At 40.5% G+C, this 25171-nt stretch overlaps 1 protein-coding gene across 4 annotated transcripts in view; it reads right to left on the reverse strand.

Moving 5' to 3' along the window:
* Positions 1-25171, reverse strand: part of AFF1 (AF4/FMR2 family member 1) — a 203713-nt gene that overhangs the window by 108947 nt on the left and 69595 nt on the right. The window contains exon 1 of one of the 4 annotated variants that reach the window (XM_023198099.3): positions 22610-23423. The exons of the other annotated variants lie outside the window; for them this stretch is intronic. Coding sequence (XP_023053867.2) covers positions 22610-22626 — 17 coding nt within the window. The 5' untranslated portion in view covers positions 22627-23423. Of the gene's footprint in view, positions 1-22609; positions 23424-25171 lie in introns of those variants that run through there. 4 annotated transcript variants of the gene reach the window in all.

Genomic DNA, 25171 nt, shown 5'->3' on the forward strand with positions numbered 1-25171 from the left:
ACACTGGCCAATCTTTAAATTTCAACTTTAAAATGTTCCTTACAGTTAGCAAGAAATAAAAAGACGGGCTAGCCCAGGGATTGGCAAACTATGGTTCGTGGGCCAAATCTGGACCAGCTGCCTATTGTTATGAATAAAGATTCACTGGAACACAGTGATGCCCATTTGCTTACATATTGCTTATGGATGCTTTGGTCCTACCACAGCAGAGTTGAGGAGGGGCAACACAAACCGCATGGGCTGCAAAGCCTGAAATATTTACCATATGGTCCTTCACAGAAAAGGTCTGTTGACCCCTGGACTAGTCCCTAAATTAGTAAGAAACACGAGGGGTGATTTTTTTTTTTTTTTTTTTTTTTGTAAAGTTCATTTAAAAGCTCAGTGTAAAGCCTAAAGGAATAGAGATTGCTTCTGAAATAATTTCTTGTAGAATATACAGTCTTTCAGTGACGGCAAGTTCTCCTTATCTGCCTTCTTGACTTCATGAAAAAGATGAAAATCTCCATTCTTATCTCTAATTATCTCATTTAAATGTCTTTCCCCCTTATTCCAAAAGATTAGCATAATGTGATGTGTGATGGAAAGTGTGCCAAGCAGGCAGCCTCCACTCACTGTACAATGTCATCCAACATCTTCAGAACTCTTCCCCATCTCCAAAACTTGACCTTTTCACAATACCTCCAAGGTGTTGTGAAGTGTGTGTTGACGGAAGTGTGGGAAACCCATGAGATATGAAACCATTCCAGTCACTGTTTTGGCTGCATCTTAAAGTGAATAACGGACGTCACACTGCAATTCTTTATAATTTGAGGATAAAATAAACGGAAAGGACAGGATACGCAGGAGACAGCACAGCAAAAGAAAACACTAGGAGACATTCTGAGATTAAGAACTCCCAAGGCACAGGGAGTCCATCCAATTTCCCCGTGCTATCTACTCCAGCAGGCGGGTGTGGTTTTTGGAAAATATGAAGAATTAAGTCAGTGGCCGCAATTAAAGGTCAGAACTTACTGTTCCTCAAATGTCCTGATTCTTTAAAAGTCTAGTGGGAGAATGCACTGCTAGATCTGAATACCTTTATGTACATAAAAAAACATCTGTCAGGCTGACAGTGTAAGGAGGAAACTGCTTGACAATCTTCATAACACTAAACTTCTGTCTTCAAACGGAGGTAGAGTGAACCTCTTACATATTCTTATCACCTATTCCTTCCCATTTAAAACCTCCTGCACTCAGGGAGACCCTGTTTCCCTTATAACTCTAGCCTAATCACAGACTCCCAACTATTCTTTTACAATAAAGTAGCTCAGAAACAGCTACAATATTTATATCAAAGTTTACCAAATGCTAGAGGATAACAGAATAAAAAGAAACAGGTAACATGCATCCAGGTACCTGACAAATTATAATCTGCCCAATTTCAGTCTGGGGCCCCTGGTTATCTACAGACCCACCATTAATTTACCTGGGAGGACGCTCACTCACCCCCAGATTTCTCTCAATGTGGCCAAAAGGAAGCCCCTGAGATCCCTGGCCACGAAATAAAAGATCCCACCTGTGTAGGATGACAGACACCAACTAAGGCCACCTCCTTTGGGGACACTCCGCCTGCCTTCCCACAACTTCAACAGCATAACATTGGAAGAACACAATCCAATAGTCCTAGCATTTCTCTAATAAATGCACTCCTAAAGTGGCAGGGAATGATTTAGTAATACATTCTGTCACATGCATTTTACTGTTACCCAAAAATGGGGAGGTCTTAAATGGACATGAGTCTCCACTTTCCTTCAGTGTGAGAAGGGCTGGTTCTAAAAATTTTATCTTTAATTCTCAGCAAAAGACAACCTAGTTGAAGAAAAACATACCTTAATCCAAGAGCTTTGGTCTGAGACCTCAAGAAATTATTTAAATAATCTCTACAAAATGAGGTATTATAAAGCACATACAACTTCATCCAACAGGTTTTAAAAAATTGAAACGACACCGAGAGGAAGAAAAATAAAACAGGTTATGTGTTTGTTTACTCAACTTCTAATCATCTTCCCAAATATACAGCAAAAAATAACCTTAAGAATAGTTCCAAATCTTACTAGGGCTATGAGTTACACAGATGTATGCACTGTCAAAATGGACCAGTACACTTAAAATTTGTGCCTTTCACTGCATTTTATACCAAAAGGAAAAAAAAGTTTAAAAAAAAAAAAAAAACCGAACTTTAGTTAATGATATACAAGCTGTTTACGGGACAGTATACTCCCCCACAACTTATATAAGAAGCATAAAAATACATTAATGGATGGATACAGTAACAAAGAGATGAATATATGGTAATGCAAGTAAAATAAAATGTTAATACAGACTGAGTATCCCTTTATCTGAAATGCTTGGTTTGGGTTTCAATTTTTTTTGGGGGGGGGGATTTGGAACACTGCCATTGAGCACCACTAATCTTAAAATCTGAAATCTAAAATGCTCCAATAAGCATTTACTTAGAGTGTCATGTCATCACTCAAAAAGTTTCAGATTTTGTAGCCAGGCATGGTGGTGCACGCCTGTAATCCCAGCTACTTGGGAGGCTGAGAAAGGAGAATCGCTTGAACCCCAGGAGGCAGAGGTTGCGGTGGGCCAAGATCATACCACTGCACTCCAGTTTGGGCGACAGTGAGACTCATTTCAAAAAAAAAAAAAAATCAACAGCAACAACAACAAAAAGTTTCAGATTTTGGAAAGTTTAGGATTTTGGATTAGGACTATTTAATATATACTTATAATCTGGGAATAAGGCTTTTTACTGTGAAATTCATTAAACTTTTCTGAATGTTTGAAAATGTTCATAATATGTTAGAAAAAATAATCACAAGAATAAACTATTAAATTTGGTCAAAACACTGTGGTAGGATCATTGTGTACCCCACATTTTTCCAACAGACTCTCCTCTCTCCTCTAGGGTATTTACAGGCTTCTGGTTAAATCTCAGATTTTAGCAGAAAGGAGTAATTTGGAAGCACAAATTTATCTATGAAATATTATAGCAAATCTTTGGAAGGAAAAGAACTCAAGAGTGGTCCTAAACTTGTGCGACATACGATTTCATCAGCTGTCAGCAGAACTGAAATAGCAGAAGTGTGCATGTTACATGTGTATCCGTGCATGCACGCCAAGCAAAACTAGAGCCCTTACCTAACACCTTCAAATCTTTCTCTGGCTACTGTTTTTTGCTCTACTGGGAAACTACAAGCGATCTAGTAGAGACACATGCATACATTTGTAGAGTAAGTTTCAAATTCCCACCTGGAAAGTTTTCAGGGCAATCTCCTTAGCAGCCACTGTGAAGACTTAATTCACCTTCCCTGGTTTCCTCCCCCAGTATTCATTATTTAAAATATCGTACTTTTCCCTACTTGAGAATTAGGTTGTTTGTGAAGTTTCAGAAAGTTAATCTTCTCTGGTTCTTGTCCTATTTCTTCCTGTACTGATTTAGGGCCTATAAAGAAACCACCGGAATCACATTTCCTTCTTCATATTTCAAAGTGTTTTTCCTGCAAGTCCTTCCCCACAAAATTACCAAGCCAGAAAGCCTTGAGCTTTTAGGAAGGATCGAGTCAATGATTCTATTTCATCTAGTTTGAGTTACATCTGATATATAAAATACGAGAGAACCAGATTTTAGAAAAGCATTTTACATAAGCAAATCTGTAATACAATAGGTAGTTACTTTGTATGTACCAATCTCCCTTCCCCCGTTATTTCTCCTCTGAGCTAGTTCCAAATGCTGCTGCAATCAACCTCCTCCCTGCAGACGTGCTGAGGAACCATGTCATTCGGAATTCTTTCCTTGCTCCTTTAGAAGTCTGGCCTCAGTTTCCTACTAACAGGTCCTCCTCACCTCCAACTTCCCTACCACTTCCTACTACAGAGCAACTGGATGGCCACTCAAGGTCCTCACACAGAGACTGCTGTTTGTCAGTCTCCTGCCACAACTTTGTTGAAACTGAAGGGGGCAGAGAGAAGGCTGAACATGACACAGGACGGAACATTTTGGTTACCACCACAGTAAACAAGTAGAGGGAATGGTCTCAGCAGGGCATCGTGGCTCACGCCTGTAATCCCAGCACTTTGAGACGTCGAGGCGGGAGGATCACTTGAGGTCAAGGGTTCGAGACCAGCCTGGCCAACATGGCAAAACCCCATCTCTACTAAAAGTACAAAAATTAGCTGGGTGTGCACGGCAAATTTTTAATTTTATTTATTTACCTATTTGTTTATTTTGAGACAGAGTTTCCCTCTTGTTGCTCAGGTTGGAGTGCAATGGCATAGTCTCGGCTCACTGCAACCTCCGCTTCCTGGGTTCAAGCAATTCTCCTGCCTCAGCCTTACAGGCATGCACCACCATGCCTGGCTAATTTGTATTTTTAGTAGAGACAAGGTTTCTCCATGATGGTCAGGCTGGTCTCAAACTCGCGACCTCAGGTGATATGCTTGCCTCGGCCTCCCAAAGTGCTGGGATTACAGGCGTGAGCCACCGTGCCAGGCTGCAAATTTTTAATTTTTAATTACAGGTACATGCACCCGTAATCCCAGCTACTCTGGGGGCTAAGGCATAAGGATTGCTTGAATCCGAGAGGCTGAGGTTGCAATGAGTCAAGATCATGCCACTGCACTCCAGCCTGGGTTACAGAGCGATACTCAGTCTTTAAAAAAAAAAAAAAAGGTCTCTGGAGTTATAGAAGGATTCAAACCTAGACTCTGCCACTTCCTAACTGTGATTCTTTGGGTAAATCATTTACTCACTAAATGTGGGGATGAGGGGTAGGCTAAGAGTGTAACCTACACAGCACCCAGGAGTGTCTTGCACATACATACTGTGTCCTAAGCAAATATAGGTCAAGTAACTGACACCTGGAGCCAGCATGATTTAGGGTCTGATGACAATGTACAAATGCTCTCTGAAACACAAACATCCCCATGCATAGGAACTAGGGGAAACCCGTAGAGCGAGAGTTCTCCACTATTGACACTTGGGGCCAGGTAATTCTTAGTGGTGGGGCTGTCCTGTATATTGTAGGACGTCGGCAGCATCCCTAGCCTCTATCTGAGATGATGGTAGCACACCCCCCTCCCAGGCGGGACAGCCATATCTGTCTCTAGACATTGTCAAATATCTACCGGAGAGGGGAGGGTAAAATCTCCTCCCCTGTGGAGAACCACCACTGTAGAGAATGAGAAATATTCCCAAAGTCACTGTGTTACTTCTCTACTGGGATAGCTGCCACCACAACAATGCAGGATGGAAGGAACTGACATGGGAAATCTTTGCCAATAGCTACATTTATGACAGGCACCTCTGAGATCCTGTCACTACCAGGTACAGCCAACAGGGTAAGCCACACACTCTCTAAGCCTTAGTTTCGTCCTCTCTAAAATAGGGATGATAATTGTACCAAAAAGTTTTGGCCTGTTATAATAATTTCATTAACTAATGCAGACATAGTGCTGAGCCCAGTGCCTAGTGTTCAATAACTGTGAGTCATTATTAACGAATGTACACAGCTGGAGTCCAAGTGCTGGCAAAGGAGCACAGGCTTTGGTGCCCCTTCCTCCATTCTGCCTATGCCTCTCCCATCACATCCCTTTCCTCCCTAAAAAGGGAGATAACTCAATACTAAACACAACAGATGGTCACTAGAGCTGACAGCCTACAGAGCAGGATAAGAGAACCTCAGAAAAAAAAGGGGAACCCAAGGATGGCATAAAATGAGATATCTCACAGCAGAAGCAAAGGGATGCATGCATTTCACACTAAAAATGAAGGAGTGGAAAAATGTTTTATTCTAAATATCAGTTTCTTCTAAAGAAGCAGGATCAGGATAAGGATCAGGGCTGGGTGCAGTGGCTCATGCTTGTAATCCCATCACTTTGAGTGGCTGAGGCGGGTGGATCACTTGAGGCCAGGAGTTTGAGACCAGCCTGGCCAACATGGTGAAACCCCATCTCTTCTAAAAAATATATTTAAAAAATTAGCCGGGCGTGGTGGTGGGCACCTGTAATCCCAGCCTCAGGAGGCTGAGGCAGGAGAATTGCTTGAACCTGGGAGGCAGAGGTTGCAGTGAGCAGATAGCGCCACTGCACTCTAGCCTGGGAGACAGAGCAAGACTCTGACTCAAAAAAAAAAGATCCTAAAGGAGGATGAAGGGTAAAAGGGATTTCACACCTTTTATACAAAAAGGTTCCACCCACGGACATCCCCTGTCCCAAATATTGCTGGAGTTCCCCAAGTTACAAATACCCTACAACTACAAATCATCTCTCTCCAAATTCCCCATGCCGAAACCAAGCTGGAGAAAAGACACTTACTTCCCAGAGGCTAACGCTGGGAAACACTGACCTCACATTTCTTCACTCTGAGAGGAATTTTACACATACCACGTTTCCCTACTCTCATCCTCTTTTTTTGTTTCAGTTATAGCTCAGTTTAGAGATAAACAGACACCCCACCCATATTCCATTTTCTATGCTTTCCTTTGCTCTGCCAGTAAATCAAGGGTCACCGGCCACATGGATGTATGTATGAAGGGCAAGCAAGACATTTACATGTACGTCTGGAGTAGATCTGAAGCTGTGTATCAGCTGTCACTTGATACCTGTGTGAGCGTGGCCAAGTCAATTAATCTCCATGAGCCTCAGTTTATCTGTATAATGGCGGTGATAAGCTCTGTCTTGCAGATTAAATGATACCATTTTGCAAAGTTCCTTGCTCAGAGATCAGAACATAACAGAATGCTCAATAAATAATTGCTTAATAAAAGACTGCTATTACCACAGATCAAAATTATACATAATCCTCTGTCCTTAAAAGTACTCAGGTTTACCAGTGGAAATGCTCCTGCCCCAAAGAATCCATTTTTTCCAGTCTCCTCCAAGTAATCCTAAAGATCCCTTACACCACTCCTCTTTCTCCCTCCACAAAACCCCCAAAGCTAAAAGCTAACACAAGTATAGAATGAACCTCTTGTTTAAGCATGGTTTTTATGCTTTATTTCAGTGATTGCACCGTTTTGCATTATTTTTCCAAATGTTTGACATTTTGGCACAAGTTAAGAAACATTCTGGCTCTAGCCTAGGGCCTAACCTTCATCACATGATTTTCACTGCTGCTTCTGCAAAACATTTTCTATGCCCCAAACACATTTTTGGAAGAAAATCAGTAAACTGGAAACTATCTACACTTTTTTTTTTTTTTTTTTAATTTCCAACACCTATTGAAATAACTACCCACACTGGCCAGTTCAACCATTAAAATATAGTGAAAAAAGTCAATTTTTAATTAAAATAGAAAATTTATTCTCAAATAAATAAGTGGTTTTTTCTATCCTTCGGTTTAGGCAGTTTTTATAATAAGTCAATAAATATACAAGTATCTGAATTTTCTATTTCTTACAATTTAAACATAAATTAGGTTAAAATTTACAAAGTTACCACAAATCCATTCATTTCCTTGTCAATTTTTAAATGAGACTGACACCAAAAAACAAAAACTAAATAGAATTCTTCCCCAGCTAACTTTAAGATAATACTGAAAAGCACAGTTATAAAATGATTTCAGCCTGCTGGCCACAGTGGCTCACACCTATAATCCCAGCACTTTGAGAACCCAAAGCGGTAGGATCACCTGAGTTCAAGACCAGCCTGAAAAACAAAGCAAGACCCCATCTCTACAAAAAAATTAAAAATTAGCTGGGCATGGTGGTGTGTGCCTATAGTCCCAGCTACCTGGGAGGGTGAGGCAAGAGGATGGCTTGAGTCCAGGAGTCTAAAGTTGCAGTAAGCTATGATCATACCACTACGCTCCAGTCTGGGCAACAGAGACTCCATCTATATTAAATAATAAATAAAGATTTTGCCTTGGATGTATGATTCTAATGTAACTTATTGAGGCAATGCTTGGGTTCTTTGCTAACACTCATGTACCTTTAAGCATGGGAATAAAACATCCTAGAGGGGTCCTTGATTTATTTGGATTTTGTGGGCTATACTAGTTCTTCTTTAGCTACCACAGTCTTACAAATAAATATGAATGAGTGAAGCTTTTAAGTATGGTGTTCAGTAATACTTCCCATCACCAGCATCATGAACAGACTGGAACATCTGCTAAACCTAAGTGTCAGTGTGTTAGTATCTCTGTAACTACCTTGGCTCCTAGCACAATGTGTAAAATAATACCTTGCTTTAGTCAATGTTAACTGGGCTATTTTTGAGTTTTAAAAGTGTTTTTAGCATGGCGTTTCTTTTTTCTTTTGTTTTTTTTTGAGACGGAGTCTCCCTGTGTCGCGCCCAGGCTGGAGTGCAGTGGCACGATCTCGGCTCACTGAAACCTCTGCCTCCTGGGTTCGAGACATTCTCCCACCTTAGTCTCCCAAGTAGCCGGGATTACAGGCCGCCACCACGCCCAGCTAATTTTTTTGTATTTTTAGTAGAGATGGGGTTTCACCATGTCGGCCAGGCTGGTCTCAAACTCCTCACATCAGGTGATCCACCCACCTCAGCCTCCCAAAGTGCTGAGATTAAAATGCTGAGATTACAGGGGTGGGCCACTGTGCCCACCCTAGCTTGGCATTTCTAAGCATAAAGATCTGAAAGATGTATCTGTTCCTCTTCAAAATGACAATCTCAAAAATCCTAACAGTCTAAAGTAATCCAAATCCCTTTTTCCCTATGTGTTGACTAAATCACTTATCAAACACGTACAAAGAATGAGTCAACCATGTGAAAAAATTTAACGTATAAATAAAAAGTTGAAAAGGAACAAAAAGAAAATGTTTGGACAAACTGCTGAGATTCAGGAAGCCATTTCTCTTTTAATTACAATTAACTTATAATTAACTTTTGTTTTACTGAACTACAAAAAAAGATTTTAAAGAGCCTAAATTACATCTGTTATGTCCAAGGCATACTGATTCAATCAAGGCTGTCAGAAAGTGGGATACTATCCATAGAAACAATGATACTGTGAAACACTCCTTCTGCCTAAAGCCAGATGTAAGTCACCTATAGAAATATGATTCCACTTTTACGGTGTTACATTAAAAATACATTCATTTATGACAAGAGCAAGTGTACAATTTTTACTCCTGGATAAACTGAGGCAAACAGGATTTCCCTAATGTCTCCAAGATAAATGAGTGGTGTCTGGTGAGTGACTCAGGAGTCCCTGGCACTCTACTTTAGCCTTTTCCATTCCGTGAAAATCTACAAAGAACACGGTAATCCATTTAAAACTTTAATACTTCTGAAAAACAGGATGAGGTTTTACAAATTTGTTAGGAAGTCATCCTATTACAAGGCCCCAAGTTGTTTGACAGAACACTCAAATTCATCTGGAAAAAGTACATGAGAAAACAGCCACAAAAATTCTAAGAGTGCACCTCAGAAGGGTAAAGAAGGGCAATCAGCCCGCTCATATATTAAAACACATACAAAGGTACAGTGAATTTGATGATGGTGCTTAAATATACAGAACAGAATGGCGAGTCTTGGGGAAGAGAGGAAGGGTTCAGAAACCTTCCATTACTCCTTAAACCGAAATAAAATTCGCATGGAGAAAATATTAAAAGATACATATCTTTTTAAGAAATATCACCTATACTCAAAGAAACCTTCTGGAAGAACACATGAAAAACTAACATTACCAAAGGGGACAATTTGAAAAGAAGACATTAACAATGATGACTATCTGTGCATCAAAAACATGGCATTACCTTGCACAGTGGCTCACACCTGTAATCCTAGCACTTTGAGAGGCTGAGGCAGGTGGATCATGAGGTCAGGAGACTGAGAACATCCTGGCTAACACGGTGAAACCCCATCTCCACTAAAAATACAAACAGTTAGCCGGACGTGTTGTCACGTGCCTGTGGTCCAAGCTACTCGGGAGGCTGAGGCAGGAGAATCCCTTGAACCCACGAGGTGGAGGCTACAGTGAGCCGAGATTGCGCCACTGCACTCCAGCCTGGGCAACAAAGCGAGACTCCATCGCAAAAAAAAAAAAAAAAAAAAAAAAAACATGGCATCAACATTTGCAAAGCAAGAAACTTAAGACAGTAGTGTACTCATATGAAGCTTTTATTCATCTCTCAGTTCATGGCAGATCAAACAGACAAAATGAGAATACAGAAATAATATAAGACAAAAAACCACATTTACCTCTGGACTCTGAAAATAAAGCAAATACGTTCTTTCTTACATGGTTATGAAACATTCATAAAAACAATCATTATGCCACAAAGGTCTACAACTCAATACATTCATTTGAAAATAACTGTGGAGAGAGGTACAAGAGAGATGAGATGATAATGAACGCAGATCTTTGAAGCAACTTCATGTAATTAAATATAGCTATGATACCCAAAGGACAAAAACTTTCAGTTCCTACAGTAGTTTACTGTCATCACATTTTTTCAAGAAGCCACAGAATCCCTTGAGAAAAAGGTGCTGTTTTTAAAAAATTCTAACCGTGTTTTTCCTCTGCTCTCACACCACAACAATCATCAACACAGAAGACTTCTGTGATCAAATGTGGGAGGAGGAGATTTTCCTACTATCTACACCACTACCTAGAGATGGAGTCAGATCCTACAGGTTGAGGGCTCAGCTCCCAAGACTGCCCCCCGCCACCCCTTCAGACACCAGTCACAGGTCTGGACCTTCAGAACTTTTCATAGACTGGCTTCCAGCTGGGATCCCACGGTTTCAATTAATTTGCTGGAGCAGCTCACAGAACTCAAGGAAACACCTACTTACGTTTACCGGTTTATTGTAAAGGACATTACAAAGCATACAGATGAAGAGATGTGTAGGGGGGGGGGGGGGGGGGGGGGGGGAAGGGGCGTGGCACTTCCAAGCCCTCCCTGGGCACACCACTCTCCCAGAACCTCCACATGCTCAGCTATCCAGAAGCTCTCTGGAGACCTAGTCCTCATGGGCCTTTTATGGAGACTTCATAGTATAGGCAAGATCGACCACCATGTAGAAATGTGATTGGACAAAAAGGGTATGATCTAAATCAAGCAAGGCCATCAGTTCAGATTTTTCTTGGCCTCTCTGCAGCATTCCTTCCTCCAGAGTATGGGGCAGGACCTCTCTAGAATAAAAGTCTTTAGACTCACAATCAGATTAGAGTCCTGCCTTGGGCAAGTGAAAGGAAGATAAGAGAAGGTCACAGAGAGAGATTCTGTTTCCTGAGGCCTAAAGTGCCCCACCATTATAACAAAAGACTAACAAGGATTGTGGGAGTTATGGGCCAGGAATCATGGACAATAACCAATATATAATCATAATATCACAGGTACTTAAACCATCTGCTACTTCCTAAAATATCCAAGGCAGAAGATTATTTCCTACTGCTAAATATATAAAAAGAACACCACTTTTTTTTGGCAGAGATAGAGGCCTTCTTTCACCCCACCTCCCATAACAGTCCTTCACACGTATAAAAGGTTGTTTTGTAAATTAACCTTTATATTTAATAGCTAGATGGAATGCCCTCCTTACTGTCTAAATCTTCACTTCCTTATAACTGCACCTCACTGAGCTGGGGGCCTTTCTAAATTCTACCATATCCCTTATTTGATGGCTCCCAAAGAAAAATGTCCTCTCAAATTTCTTTTCAACACTTGTTTAATGTGTTTATATTTATGTGCCAATTAAACCTAAGTTTTAGAAATATAGTCTCTATTTTAAAGTTCATAGCTAGGTTGTTATGGTACTTACTTTGCCTTTATTAAAATAAAAACAGGGCTAAGTTTTGGTAGAACTACAAACCACTAAAACGATCAAATTTTTATTTCAAGAAACTGCCACATGATGGTCATTTCCTAACATTTTTATCCGTGTTTAAAAATGCCATCCTTGGAGGTTGCAGTGAGCCACGATTGCGCCACTGCACTCCAGCGTGGGCAACACAGCGAAACTCTGTCTCAAAAAAAGCCATCCTTCTCGCCACCATCATCACTTACTTCCATGTACATTCTAGAGGGACAACTACATATCTCTAATGTGTCATGGTTTGCTCTTTTCTCTGCCTCAGGTAACCCTCCCCAGAGGTTCTCCCGGCCAAAACCAAGACCAATTCCCCATCCCCTAGTATTCCCTCACAGTATCCTGTTTGTTTTTTGCCATTGTGTTTTCACAATTTGCACTTGTTTTATTTGTCAGTTTGTTTGCTCATTTCTGTCTCTCCCACCAAACTATGAGTTCCTTGTAGGGAGGGAGATAGTGTATTTATCTAAACCAACACAGAGCCCTGCACACACCAAGAGTTGGCTATTAGTGAACAATGACGTACTCAATACATTTACAGATAATATGAAAAACACTTAATGCATGTGAATTGGCCACATTCATAAAGCTGCTGATACTGATATAATTCTTAAGTAGGTAAATTAATACGCAGAGCAGCAGATTTCAGTAACTTGCCACAATGCACTGAGGCTCTCCAAGTTGAAAGAACACTTGAAAGGCTCATAAAGGAAGAAATGAAGACAGCTTCTAGACAGAGCCTCACAGCTCTTTTTTTCTTTAATAGAATGATTGAGTGCTAAAAAGATGATTCATTTTCACTACCATTACACATGCTCCTAAAGATACTTTCAGAGCATTTCATCAAACATTTTGTTTGTGCAACAGATCTATCTTTTCCTGAAGTCGGAGCACACCATCAGTGAGGGCACATAGTCACCGCCTTCCCCAGGCAGGACCCAAGTCTGAATAATTTCCAGACGCTTCACCTAGATAACTTATCTTTGCATGTGAGGCTCTAGTGAATGAGAACAGCTCATTTTTGCCTGAGCGCTTTTATTTAAAATGCACACTGAAATAACAATTTCCAAGGCCATTTTGCAATTATAAAATAAAGGATTTCTATTTAACAAACAATATATTTAAATTCTGCTATTTGAGGGATTTATGAGTTGTGGAGCTGGAGTTTTCTTTACTATTTTGACAATAATCAGCATGCATTGGTATTTTAAACTTAATCTGGCTTTCTTTAAACATTCCTTGATACGAATTTCTTAATCGAAAAGCCCAAATTACAAAATACAATAAAGAATTGTATATGGGGGAAAAAATGAGCTGTGTTTTAAGATTACATATAAATTGAAAACAATACATAATTTTTTTTTTTTTTGGAGACGGAGTCTCGCTCTATTGCCCAGGCTGGAGTGCAGTGGCCGGATCTCAGGTCACTGCAAGCTCTGCCTCCCGGGTTCACGCCATTCTCCTGGCTCAGCCTCCTGAGTAGCTGGGACTACAGGCGCCTGCCACCTCGCCCGGCTAGTTTTTTGTATTTTTTTCAGTAGAGACGGGGCTTCAACGTGTTAGCCAGGATGGTCTCGATCTCCTGACCTCATGATCCGCCCGTCTCGGCCTCCCAAAGTGCTGGGATTACAGGCTTGTGCCACCGCGCCCGGCCTGAAAACAATATATAATTTTCTAATAATCAAATGCAAAATTGATCAGACCTCAGAGCCACTACTTTCATAGCCCAAATAACTAAGAAGATAGCAAACAACTTGCAAGAAATTCTGTCCTTTTATCGCCGAATAGTATTCTGTTAATAGATATGACAGACAGGTCCCAGCTTTTAAAAAATTGTGAATAATGTTGCTATTAATATTTACATGCAAGACTTTGTGTGGACATATGTATATATGTGTGTGTGTGTATATATATATGTGTGTATGTATATATATATATAGTTTTTTTTTGGTTAATAGCTAAAGGTGGAATTTCTGAGTCCTATGATAGGTTTTTGTTTGACTTTTTGAGAAAATACCAAACTGAAAAAATTATGCAAGTATGGCCAGAATGTGCTGAGGCTGATAAATTTAAAATATATATACATATGCAAGTAAAAAGAGTCAGATGCAAGAAACCATAATACTCCATTTATGATTCCACTATATGAAATGCCCAGAAAAGGCATATTTACAGAGAGAGAAAGTATGTTAACGGTGATAGGGTTGGGGATGGGGATTAACTGTAAATGGGCAGGAGGGATCTTACCAGGTATGGGATAAAATGTTATAAAACTGGTCACTCCATTCAGTAAAATAACTAAACATCACTGAGTTGTCACTTGACATGAGTGAATTTTATGATATATAAAATAGACCTCAATAAAATCTTTTTTTGGGGGGGGGGGTTGGGACACAGTCTTGCTCTGTCACCCAGGCTGGAGTGCAGTGGCGCAATCTCCACTCACTGCAAGCTCTGCCTCCCGGGTTTATGCCATTCTCCTGTCTCAGCCTCCCAAGTAGCTAGGACTACAGGTGCCCGCCACCATGCCCGGCTAATTTTTTTTGTATTTTCAGTAGAGATAGGGTTTCACCGTGTGATCCAGGATGGTCTTGATCTCCTAACCTCATGATCCACCCGCCTGGGCCTCCCAAAGTGCTGGGATTACAGGTGTGAGCCACCGCACCTGACTACTTCATTCTTTAAAATACTCTAAGATCATGGATAATACCAACACTTTAAGGATGTCAACATAGAATACGAGTGACCTCAAAAAGAAATCAAGTTTTATGCTAGGCTTATCATAAACTGCCAAGACTCTTTGTAAAGCCTACAAATTTAAACTCAGAATTAAGTAAACCTAATGATTTTTACTTTATCCTTAAAGAAACATGACTCCTAAAATAAGAAAAAAATGAAGGTGTTAGTAAGAGGAGGTCCCTCCCTGCCCTAAGGGTAAGAACAAATAAAAAACTCACACCATCAGCAGTGATAGAATTATCAAATTCAATCTTTTATAACTGCCAACCTAGGACTTTTTGTCTTCTGGGCAAAGTTCCCACTTAAAAACAAAAACTAAGTTCCAGTGGTACTTTGAATTTTACTAAAACCAAGTCACAAGATAAGTAGACAATTCGAATAACGTTAATAATTCTTTCCAATATTTTTAGGTTACAAAACCTCAATTATGTATAAATGTAATACACTAGGTTTCATTTTATCCTTTTACTATTGTAATGCCAGTAAATGTTACTGCCTAATTTTCCCCCTATGGTACAAAGTTTATTTTTACACAACTTTTTTAAATGGAGAGTTAGCACTAACTCTAAAAGGAGGCTGGAGGGGAGAGGGAGACACAGACTATAAATAAGTAACAGGAAAACATTCCTATAGCTGTAATTGCTAGGTCAAAATTACCTGAAAAAATATAAAAGGACAGAGCTGTAGCTTACTTTATACCAATGAATATCCTTTCAGCAAATTAACAACTAAAACCTAGCATATTAACTCAATAACACATTCTGTTTTCCTTTAAGGAAAAATTTTCTTAAACCATAATATCATGGACCCAAACTCTTATCAAAGCTCAAAGCTACCAACTTACTAGATAGGCCATGTTAGAAACAGGTTTCATAGTTTTGTACAAAACGAGAACTAATTAAATTTATACCACTTTCCATAAATTCAAGTCCGCAGTAAATCAGATACACCTGTATTTTTAAAGCAACCAGAATGGGAGATCAGTGGGGGAGAGGCAATTTAACAAGTTATCCAGACACACATTGTCCAGGATGAAAGTCACGTGATAATCTCGGTTCTGTCTTGACCACAAAAACATATGCACCAAATCAAAATTTAATTACACTGCATAACACAATTTAAGTTGTGCTTCATATTTTATTGACTGCTTTGCTTCTGACAGGACAGTTTCCTGAAGGAAAGTTCCAAGAATTGAAAAGTTACAACACCCACATACCAAAGACTGTTTCCTGAATTTTGTTACAGGAAGTGACATCTGCTATAATTTTAACATTTACTTCCCAGTAGGAGTTCCATTTAAAATGTCCTGTTGAACGTTATTTGTTCAGCAGTACCCCTAAGCAAAGCTTTTATTAAAAAACAAAACTTTCATTTCAGTTTCACAAAGTTTGGACACAACTGACCAAGTCATTTTAACTTTTCCCTGGGAATAAAAACATCTGCCACCTGATAAACTGGGGTGTGTGTGGTAGAGAGAGAGAGAGAGACTTAGCAGTAACTCTAACTGGGGAGGGAGCCCACAAGGCATAGCAAAACGTAAATTAAATACCCTGGTTCTTGAGAAGAAACAATTCTTGGAAGGTGCTGTATGATTAAACACTGGACATTGCTTCTTGGTATCTTTTACTTTTATTTTATTTATTTATTTTTTTTAACACAGACGCATTTGGATATTTCAACCAACAGTTTGTAATATAAGGATAAATTCATGGAGGTGGATACCCACCTTCTCTACCAATCTCCAGTCTGTTTCAACCAGAGAGAGAAAAATGTGTATTTATAAGCATATATTAAATCAAAATTTAATAGCATTGTACAACATGGTTTACATGATCTCTGTCACTCACACACGCACCATCTCACAAAGCATGGTACCTGTGCCCCTGGCCTTACAGACAGCAGGGCTCCACCCAGAACCTGTCCGCTCGGAATCTCTGGGGGAGTGGGAGCAGAATCTGCACGCTAACAAGCAACCACGGTGATTTTTGTGTCTAATCAAGTTTGAGAACCCTGAACTTCATTATGACCATATTACCCCTAAAATAGCCTTTTACTTTTTATGTGTTTAGTTGCCAATCCAGCAGTAAGCAATATTGGAAAAAAAAAAAAAGGGTAGGATCTTCCTCACAGCCTTAACTCTTCCCCAGACCACCAAAACAAAGGATCATGTGGCCTGCGGGGTCTCCAAGCCCTCACCCATATGAGCCACCATGGAGGAAAAGCAATTCTTGGTACTTTTTAGACTGCAGTCCAACAGTGAGTGCCCTTTGAAAACATATCAAAATAAAGACAATCTAGGTGTCAATAAAAATATTTTACCCTTTGTCTGCTTGAGTTCCTTTACACAAGATGTTACCTCTGGGATTTCCTCTATTAATATATTAATATTAAATCTGTCACCAAATTACTGCTCCGAGCAATAGCCTTAAGAACTTGATAGCAGTTCAGTCAGGAGTGGTGGCTCACACCTGTAATCCCAGCACTTTGGGAGGCCGAGGTGGGCAGATCACCTGAAGTCAGGAGTTCGAGACCATCCTGACCAACATGGAGAAATCCCACCTCTACTAAAAATACAAAATTAGCCTGGCGCGGTGGTGCATGCCTGTAATTCCAGCTACTCCGGAGGCTGAGACAGGACAATGGCTTGAACCCAGGAGGTGAAGGTTGCTGTGAGCCGAGATCTCGCCATTGCATTCCAGCCTGGGCAACAAGAGTGAAACTCAAAAAAAAAAAAAAAAAAAACCTGATAGCAGTTCAATCTGGTTAAATTAAAAACAAAGCTAATAAACTAACACAAGAAAACAGATATTCAGCAGAGAACAAGACTTTCAAGATGCCAGGTCTGTTGGCTGTGTGGCCATCAGGTTAAGCTTTAACTCCCTGTGGATAGATAAGAAAAGGAAAAAGTTTGCACAGGGGAGGGATTCTCAACACTGATCACTGCCAAGACACAGAAAGTCAGCAATTTGCATGGTTTTAAAGTTAATCTTTACTTTTAGTTCCCTGGGGTATTAGCACCAAAAGTTATACATATTATTTTCTCCTGAAGTGTAAATCTAAAGTTCATCTGATACATTTGTACTTGAGCAAGACACTGTACATTCTACCTGCTGTTATTTTGAGCAAATGAACACATTATATTCATAATAAAACGAATTGAGGACCATCTGAAGGAGATAGAAAATACTACTTCAGCTCCCCCAATTTTCACATTCAAGTAAAAATGAATGGTAATCATTTAACCTGTAAAAGTTATGTACTCACCCTATATCAATAAAATGTAACTGAACCACAACAAAGAGATTATACTCAGCCTCACTATATGTTTCTATTTCTGAGCCAAGAAACGTGGCTCTAAGAAACTTTGTCCTAGAGGTGTATATTGTATTCCCACTATATCTCACATACAGAATTAGAGTACGTTTATTTGCCTATCTTGGAAAAGAAACCTGAGGTCAGGAGTTAGAGACCAGCCTGGCCAAGATGGTGAAACCCCATCTCTACTAAAATATGTATATTTATGCAAAAAAAAATGAAATGGAGAAATTTGCTAACAGAAAACTAAGTTCATATATACCTCAAAGCAATAGTTAACAAATCAGCTTTATAACTCCTCTATCTTACAGCTATTACGTAAAAAATAGATTTGGAAGCTCACAGTAAATAAACGACAGAACCAAGATGAAAAAGTAGATTTCTCTCTCATCCATAATATTTTTATTCCTGAATATATTTGAAATTTAAAATTTTTAAATGCAGCACCCATAAAAACCCCATTTTCAAGAGTGTAAATCCAGCTAAGGAATATCATTTCATGGTATGGTAGAGAATCCAGCAAAATCTCTTGAGAGATCACTTGCATTAATTTTGCCAAAACAACAACATCCCCATAAATCAGCTGACTTTAAAAAATGACTCACTGCTCCTTCAGTCTTTATCATGGAAGCAGCTCTAGACTGTGAGTCAGGAAGCTCAACTGGGCTCTCAGGATGAACTAGAAAGAAATCACTTAAAAGACCTGTTTGTGTTTCTCTTCTGTCAAGGACACTGTTTACAATGGTGTCACAAGAAGGAAAAAATGAGAATATTCAATGGATCAAAATACTACATAAATTATTTCTGTCCCCAAATCTCTTCCTTGAACTGTACTTTCCAAAACCATAGCATTCGCTTTGATATTGGCTCATTTTTAATCAAAGCTGCTTTGCATTCACGAATTTTCTTCCAAGGTAATCACTAGCTCAAAGAATCAGAGACAGGGGCATAGGGCGGGGCAAAACTGGTTCTATACCAGTTTAAGAGCACTACTTTTCGAAATGGAAAATTTGCCCTCCCCAGAGTCAAAGAGATCCACCAAAAACCAGGTTCATATTAATCTTGGGAACAATCTGACTTTGCTTCTTTATTGATTTTTCAAAGCTTCATTAACATTAATTTTAGTCCAATTCAAAAGTTAAAAACTGTGGGAGAGTTGACTGAACCTACTTTCCTTCTGCAGTTTGTCTATAAATCCTTTCTTTTGAGAAGCTCCGTGCCTCCAGATTCAACTCTCCCAAAGAAGCAAGTTCAGCTCCCCCACTCCCACTCATACACCCCTGCCCCAGGGTGGAGAAGGGCCAGGGGTTCTCAGGTAGCATCAGGTGATTTTTTTTAACTGGCTAATCCCTGATGGTATTTGAAGGTATGTATATTTTCCTTTCCAGAATTCAGGGATTTGCTTCAGTGAGAGGGTTAGCAGCAGAGGCGGGGAATCAGACAAAGCCCTCCTTCTTCCTGTATTCATCAACATCACTCCTCAGTATAAAGCACTGTTAATCCTTGCAGAAAAAAAAAAAGTCTATAAACTGTTACGTTTACCAGTTGCTAGTTTTTATACTTCTATAAAATAGTCTGGATGCACTTTCCATCAGAGTCTAGTAACTAAAGTCATGTTCTGTAACTATTTCACATTAAAGAAAGCAAGTTTGTTGCAATTTCCACAAGGAAGTATATTCAATGTGTCTGTTATGTTTATAGGTTCCAAAGAAAGCACATACTTATCTGAGAGCCCAGACACAGCATACTATCCGCTTTAACTGACATGACATTTCTCAGTGACCACCTTTCTCCACAACTCTGGGAACACAATAAACCAAATATTCCTTGTTTTCAAAATATGGCCCCCAAAAATCTAAATTTTAAAAGCATTTAATTCGCATTTTAGTCAAGAAATGTCTTCCAGCTTTAAGAGAAGAAATCAACCACAAAACAAATTTCCTACTCTTAGGTTTTAAAATGAGGTAGAGGAATATACAACCTTAATTTATAAAAGTCCACAAGCCAAGAAATACTTAGGTAATCTCTCAATTCAAAGTACTTCTACCTTATGTAGGGGAGACTAAAATGTGGGAGACAATATCTTGCCTTAAGGAGTGAACTACAGGGATGGGAATACACTGCCTAATCAATTTGCATAAAAAATTAGTCATATATCACCCATCAATATCAAATCAGGAATCAAACTAAACAATGCACAATGAAACTAGTATGGTTAAACACCGAGCTATGAATCGTAAGTACAATGAGTCTGTCAGTCTAAATTAATTGTCTCAAGAGCAAACAAACACTAATGCATAGCACATGGTTCACTACCTGAGCTTTTACATCACAGGTGATGTTTCGGTTTCTCTTAGCACTACTCAGGGCAACGTGGCCCAGCTTTAGAGTTTCCCTGAAGTCCCAAAATATATTGAATCTTCTCCATATATTCTCTCTTTGGATCTCAAAGATTACCTTCTCTCCCACAGAGCACAATATCTGAATGAACTTGGACCACATTCCAGGTGTAACCAAAGAAAATGGACATTTACAAAATGTGAGATATACTCCCAACACACAAAGAAAACAGCAGACGTAACAGTCTTGTGACTGTTCCTAGTTCCAGGGAATGTCGGAAGGCCAGGTAGAGGATCAGAAATAACCACAATTCATCTATTTTAATTGCTGGCAAGCTGAACCACCACATTGATAACTCAGGATTATTACATATTACAAGCAACCAATTTTAGCAGGAATCATTCTTTGTACTGTTATACTGAGGCTTGGCAGCTCCCTTTAACATCTCACCTCAGCATTAAAGAGGAAGCACGTAAGGGAGGAAGTGTGCAAAGCAGATCTGGAGTCAGGCGTTGCTCCACCTTTGTGACCTCAAGCAAGAAACAGCCAGGCAGGACCTCAGTTTCCTTAACTAACAAATGTGGATAATAAAAGTACTTACCTATTTAGGTGCCCGAGAAAAGTCAAAGAGCGAATCCAATTAAAGTTGCTTAACGCTGTGCCTGGCACACAGCAGTGTCCAATTTAGCTTCTGTCTCATTTTATTTTTATCATTAGTTTAAGAGCGCTGGCATTGAATCTCTCACACCTGGGTTCAAATCCCTGCGCTATATTACTGAGCTCTGTCACACAGCATTTACTAACTTCTTAGATCAAGGTATCTTAATGGAAGATTTTGTACCATAGACCTCTGTAGCAGTCTGATGAATAACACCACTATCAGAATAATGTTTTAAAATACATTAAATAAAATACATAAGAATACAAAGGGGCCAGATTATACAGACAAGCACCTATGAAAACATTTAAAAGAAATTAATAGTACAGTACTGTTTTTCTTTACTACTGAATTAAGCAAGATAAAGCAGTTCCTTAATTTCCTGAGTGGAAAGCGCAAAAGTTATCTGAAGTTATCTGCAACAATTGTAATAAGATTATGAAAAGACACATAGTTTCTATTTGTGATAACATCACAAGGACTGGTACTATAGTTTTATCTCTATTCCTACTTTAAAAAAAAAAAAAAACACTAAATTTCAGTTAGAGGTTAAGTTAACAAAAATAGAGACGCAACTTCTGTTTCTTATCCAAGTTCTCCTGCTACTTGGCCCCAGATTAAGAACCACTTTCTTAAAACTATCAATAAAATGGAGGCAGAGGATAAACCACCGGGTTGAGAGGAAGAAATATAAAAAGCAGGTAGCACATAGGAGGTACTCTACACAGAGAAGCTCTTTCCTTCCTAGAAAGTTCTACTTCGTAGGAAAAAAAAATCAGTCTCATCCAGCCCAAACATGAACATTTAACATTCATTTCTCTCCATGATCTGAGTCTTCAGACGTGAAATTTGTTAAGTCTTCTGAGATCTCCCAAAATCACTGTTCTACATCAAATATCAGCTTGAAGGGCCCTATTATTTTAAATATGTGAGACCAAACTGCTTTCCAGCAAAACACAGTTGAAAGAGAATGCATATATAACTCCTAAGTCTCCCTTAGCACCAACTGCTGTCAAAACTAAAATAAAATCGCACAGAACAGTACGGATAATAATCACTAATGCCTTGTCATCACTCTTCTTTAACGCTCATTACAACACCAGTAACAAACCATGGAAAGACAAGGCTTGAGGTTCTTACAATAGCGCTCCTCTGACAGCAACTGCAGTTCATTATCCTCTCTCCCCTTCACCACCCCGGCGCGTTCCCGGTCTTTGCCTACTCAGCAGATTCACGTAAGCGGGGCCGTTTTATGTGGAATCGTACATTCTAGCAGTAAAATTTTCACTCACCAGGCAAATTCTCACCCATCCTCTCCAAGGTGAATTATGTTTTACATTAATCGTATTTCTAAACTTCCCCTCGAGACAACAAGCAAGAAATCCAGAGAACCGAAGGGTAGGCGCACAAAGAACCGAAATGGAAATTTGGGCAAGGGCGGACAAGTGAAATGAACTTAATGTCCCGGAAAATAACAGTTCTGGGGGAAGAAGGGGGCTATCTAATTTTAATCTTCACATTAACTCCATCCCTCTCTCCGCTATGCACAAATTGTTCAGCATGTTCTCCAACCTGTTTTTTGTTTGACATTTAATCAAGCCACAGTCTTGGGAATGATGAGAAGGCAATGACAAAGCTGCTTCCTGCCGGTCTCCTTCCCCGCACCCTGCCCGCCCCCGCAACCTTCAGCTCCCCTCGCCACGAACGCATTTTAAAAAGTTTCTCCGGTACCCGGCTTACCTTGACTGGGCTGCCATAATTCAGCTTATAGAGCCAGGGGTCTTCCGTCCATGAGCGCCTTCACCCTGCGGGCCCTGCCGCCAGCGCCGCGCTCACCATTTGGCGGAGCCGGGCGGGTACGCGTCCCGGCGCGGCGCCCCGATGTTACGGGACTACCTGCTCTCCAGCCCCGGGCGTCCTCGGCGCAGCCCCGGGCTCGGCCCGTATTGGCTCGCGCTAATCCTGATGGACATCCGGGCACTGGGGCCTCTGCGGCGATCTGCACTTCAGACGAGCCTGGGGAGCGCCGCGTCCGAATCCGGAGCGAGCGAGCGCCCCCGGCGCAGTTTCTGAGAAGGGAAAGCCAACGGGCCCCCACGCTCGAAGACCGCCGGCGCCCAGCGCCTGCCCAGCAGCAGCACAACGCAGGCCACAGTTAGAAAGGAAAAGAAATCGCCTCTCGGCTCCCTTGAAGTTGTCCGAGTCCGCCGGGATACCCCCTGTCAAGAAAGTTGCGGTGGTACGGCCCGCCTCCTTAAATGGGCAGGGCGCTCGGCGGCCCGAGCCGGAGGCAGGCGGCAGGCGGCAGGCAGGGTCCGGCAGGGGGCAGAACCCGGGCGCCGACCAGCCCCGCCTGCGGGCTCTTCGTGAGTGCTCTCTTGCCAGGTTCTAACTACGTACAGACACCCACCGCTGGAATACACAGTACCCGGCCGCTCAGAACTCCAGCTCCAATTTGAATATTTGTTGAATAATATGGGGCCCCAAGAGGCGGCAGTGAGCAGGAACAAGACCGCGGCAGTAAACCAAAAGTTCGCTACTTTTGATCTTTCCAGTGCTTGAGCTCAGGAAACGGGCACACTTGGTGTTACTTTGCTTTCAGTTTTGATTTCCTTACATAGAGACAAATATTTACAAAACACCTCGCCTTTTTTGGACTACACGTAGATTACAGGAAAAACAGTAACTCATTTTGGTCTTAAGCAATGAAGGGATTGACAAGAAGCAAATAAAAAATTTAAGCATGCAATATAGTAAATCCTATACGAAGCACAAACGAAATCACTTCCTACTCAGAGGACCACGAAAAGCGTTTAAGCCGTGTCTCAAACGCAGGAAAATACTTGGATGAGCAGAGATGGAGGGAGGTTGTGCTTCAGCATCTCATAGGGACCAGTACACTGAAGGAGCTGAAGACTCTTAGATGAATACTGAATAACTGCCTGCACTGTGGACTCTCCATTTCTTCTACGTAAAATCATGACATTGCCCCGTCTCATAAAGAGGTAGTCCAGACTGTATTACTAAATCGTCGTGTAATACAAACATGTTAATGCCTGGCACTAAAACGACAATGCTGGCAGGGAGGCCCAAGGCATCTCTATCAAGGGTTCTCAAAGTGTGTTTACTAGATTCCTGGGAGTCCCCAAGACCGTCTCAGAGGTCAGAACTATTTTTAGAATGACACAAAGACATTGTCTTTTCAATGTGCTGACATTTGCACTGATGGTGCAAAAGCAATTATGGGGAAACTGCTAGCGCCTTCGCACTAATCAAAGCAGTGGCAGCAAATGAAACTAGTAGTCACTGCATTCTTCACTACCACACGTTAGGTTTTTTTCTTTTTAAGCCAGTTTCCTTTATGATTGTCTTTAATGAAGCAAGCAGTCAGAATTATTACTTTCATTAAATCTTGACCCTTGAGCATGGGTCTTTTTGATGTTCTTTGTGACAAAATGGAAGTACCCATGAAGCAGTCCACTGCACACTGAAGTACAATGGCTGTCTAGAAGAAAAGCACTTGTGTAATTGAGTTGCAAGCTGAGCTAGCTGTTTTTTCACGGACTACCATTTTTACTTGAAAGAACAATTCACAAACCATAGTTATTCTGACTTGGGTATTTGGCAGACATTTTATTAAAAATGAACAAAGTTGAGCCTGTTTATTTGAGGAAAACAATTGACAGTACTTATTGCCAATGATGAAATTTGAGCTTTCAAGCACTTTGGAAGACTTTTTACATCTGCCACATAATCTTGCCAGCTTCATTCACCAATACTTAAAAGACTTTCCTGATGAGATCAGGGTGACAGTGATCAAAGTTATATGAGAAGATCTGCCTTAGTTTCCAAATGACCAATAGTATAACAAAATCATACATGGGTAGGCCAGGTGCAGTGGCTCACGCCTGTAATCCCAGCACTTTGGGAGGCTAAGGCAGGCAGATCGCTTAAACTCGGGAGTTTGATACCAGAGCCTGGACAACATGGTGAGACCCCATCTCTATCAAAAACACAAAAAATTAGCTGGGCATGATGGTACCCATCTGTGATCCCAGAAACTTGGGCGGTAGAAGTTGCAATGAGCTGAGATTGTGCCACTGCACCCCAGTCTGGGTGACAGAGTGAGATTCCCTCTTAAAAACCAAAATCATGCATGGATGAAAGATACCTTGAAAAAAAGTGCAAAGTGGACCAACTGATTTTAATGTATCAAAGGTCTAGTTTTTTTAAAAAGCTCATTTCAGATTCCACAATGCAATTAACCTTTAAGAAACTACCACTTACGGAGGTTTGGTATAA

The sequence above is a fragment of the Piliocolobus tephrosceles genome, chromosome 3 (genome assembly GCF_002776525.5).
Source record: "Piliocolobus tephrosceles isolate RC106 chromosome 3, ASM277652v3, whole genome shotgun sequence".
Classification (NCBI taxonomy): domain Eukaryota; kingdom Metazoa; phylum Chordata; class Mammalia; order Primates; family Cercopithecidae; genus Piliocolobus; species Piliocolobus tephrosceles.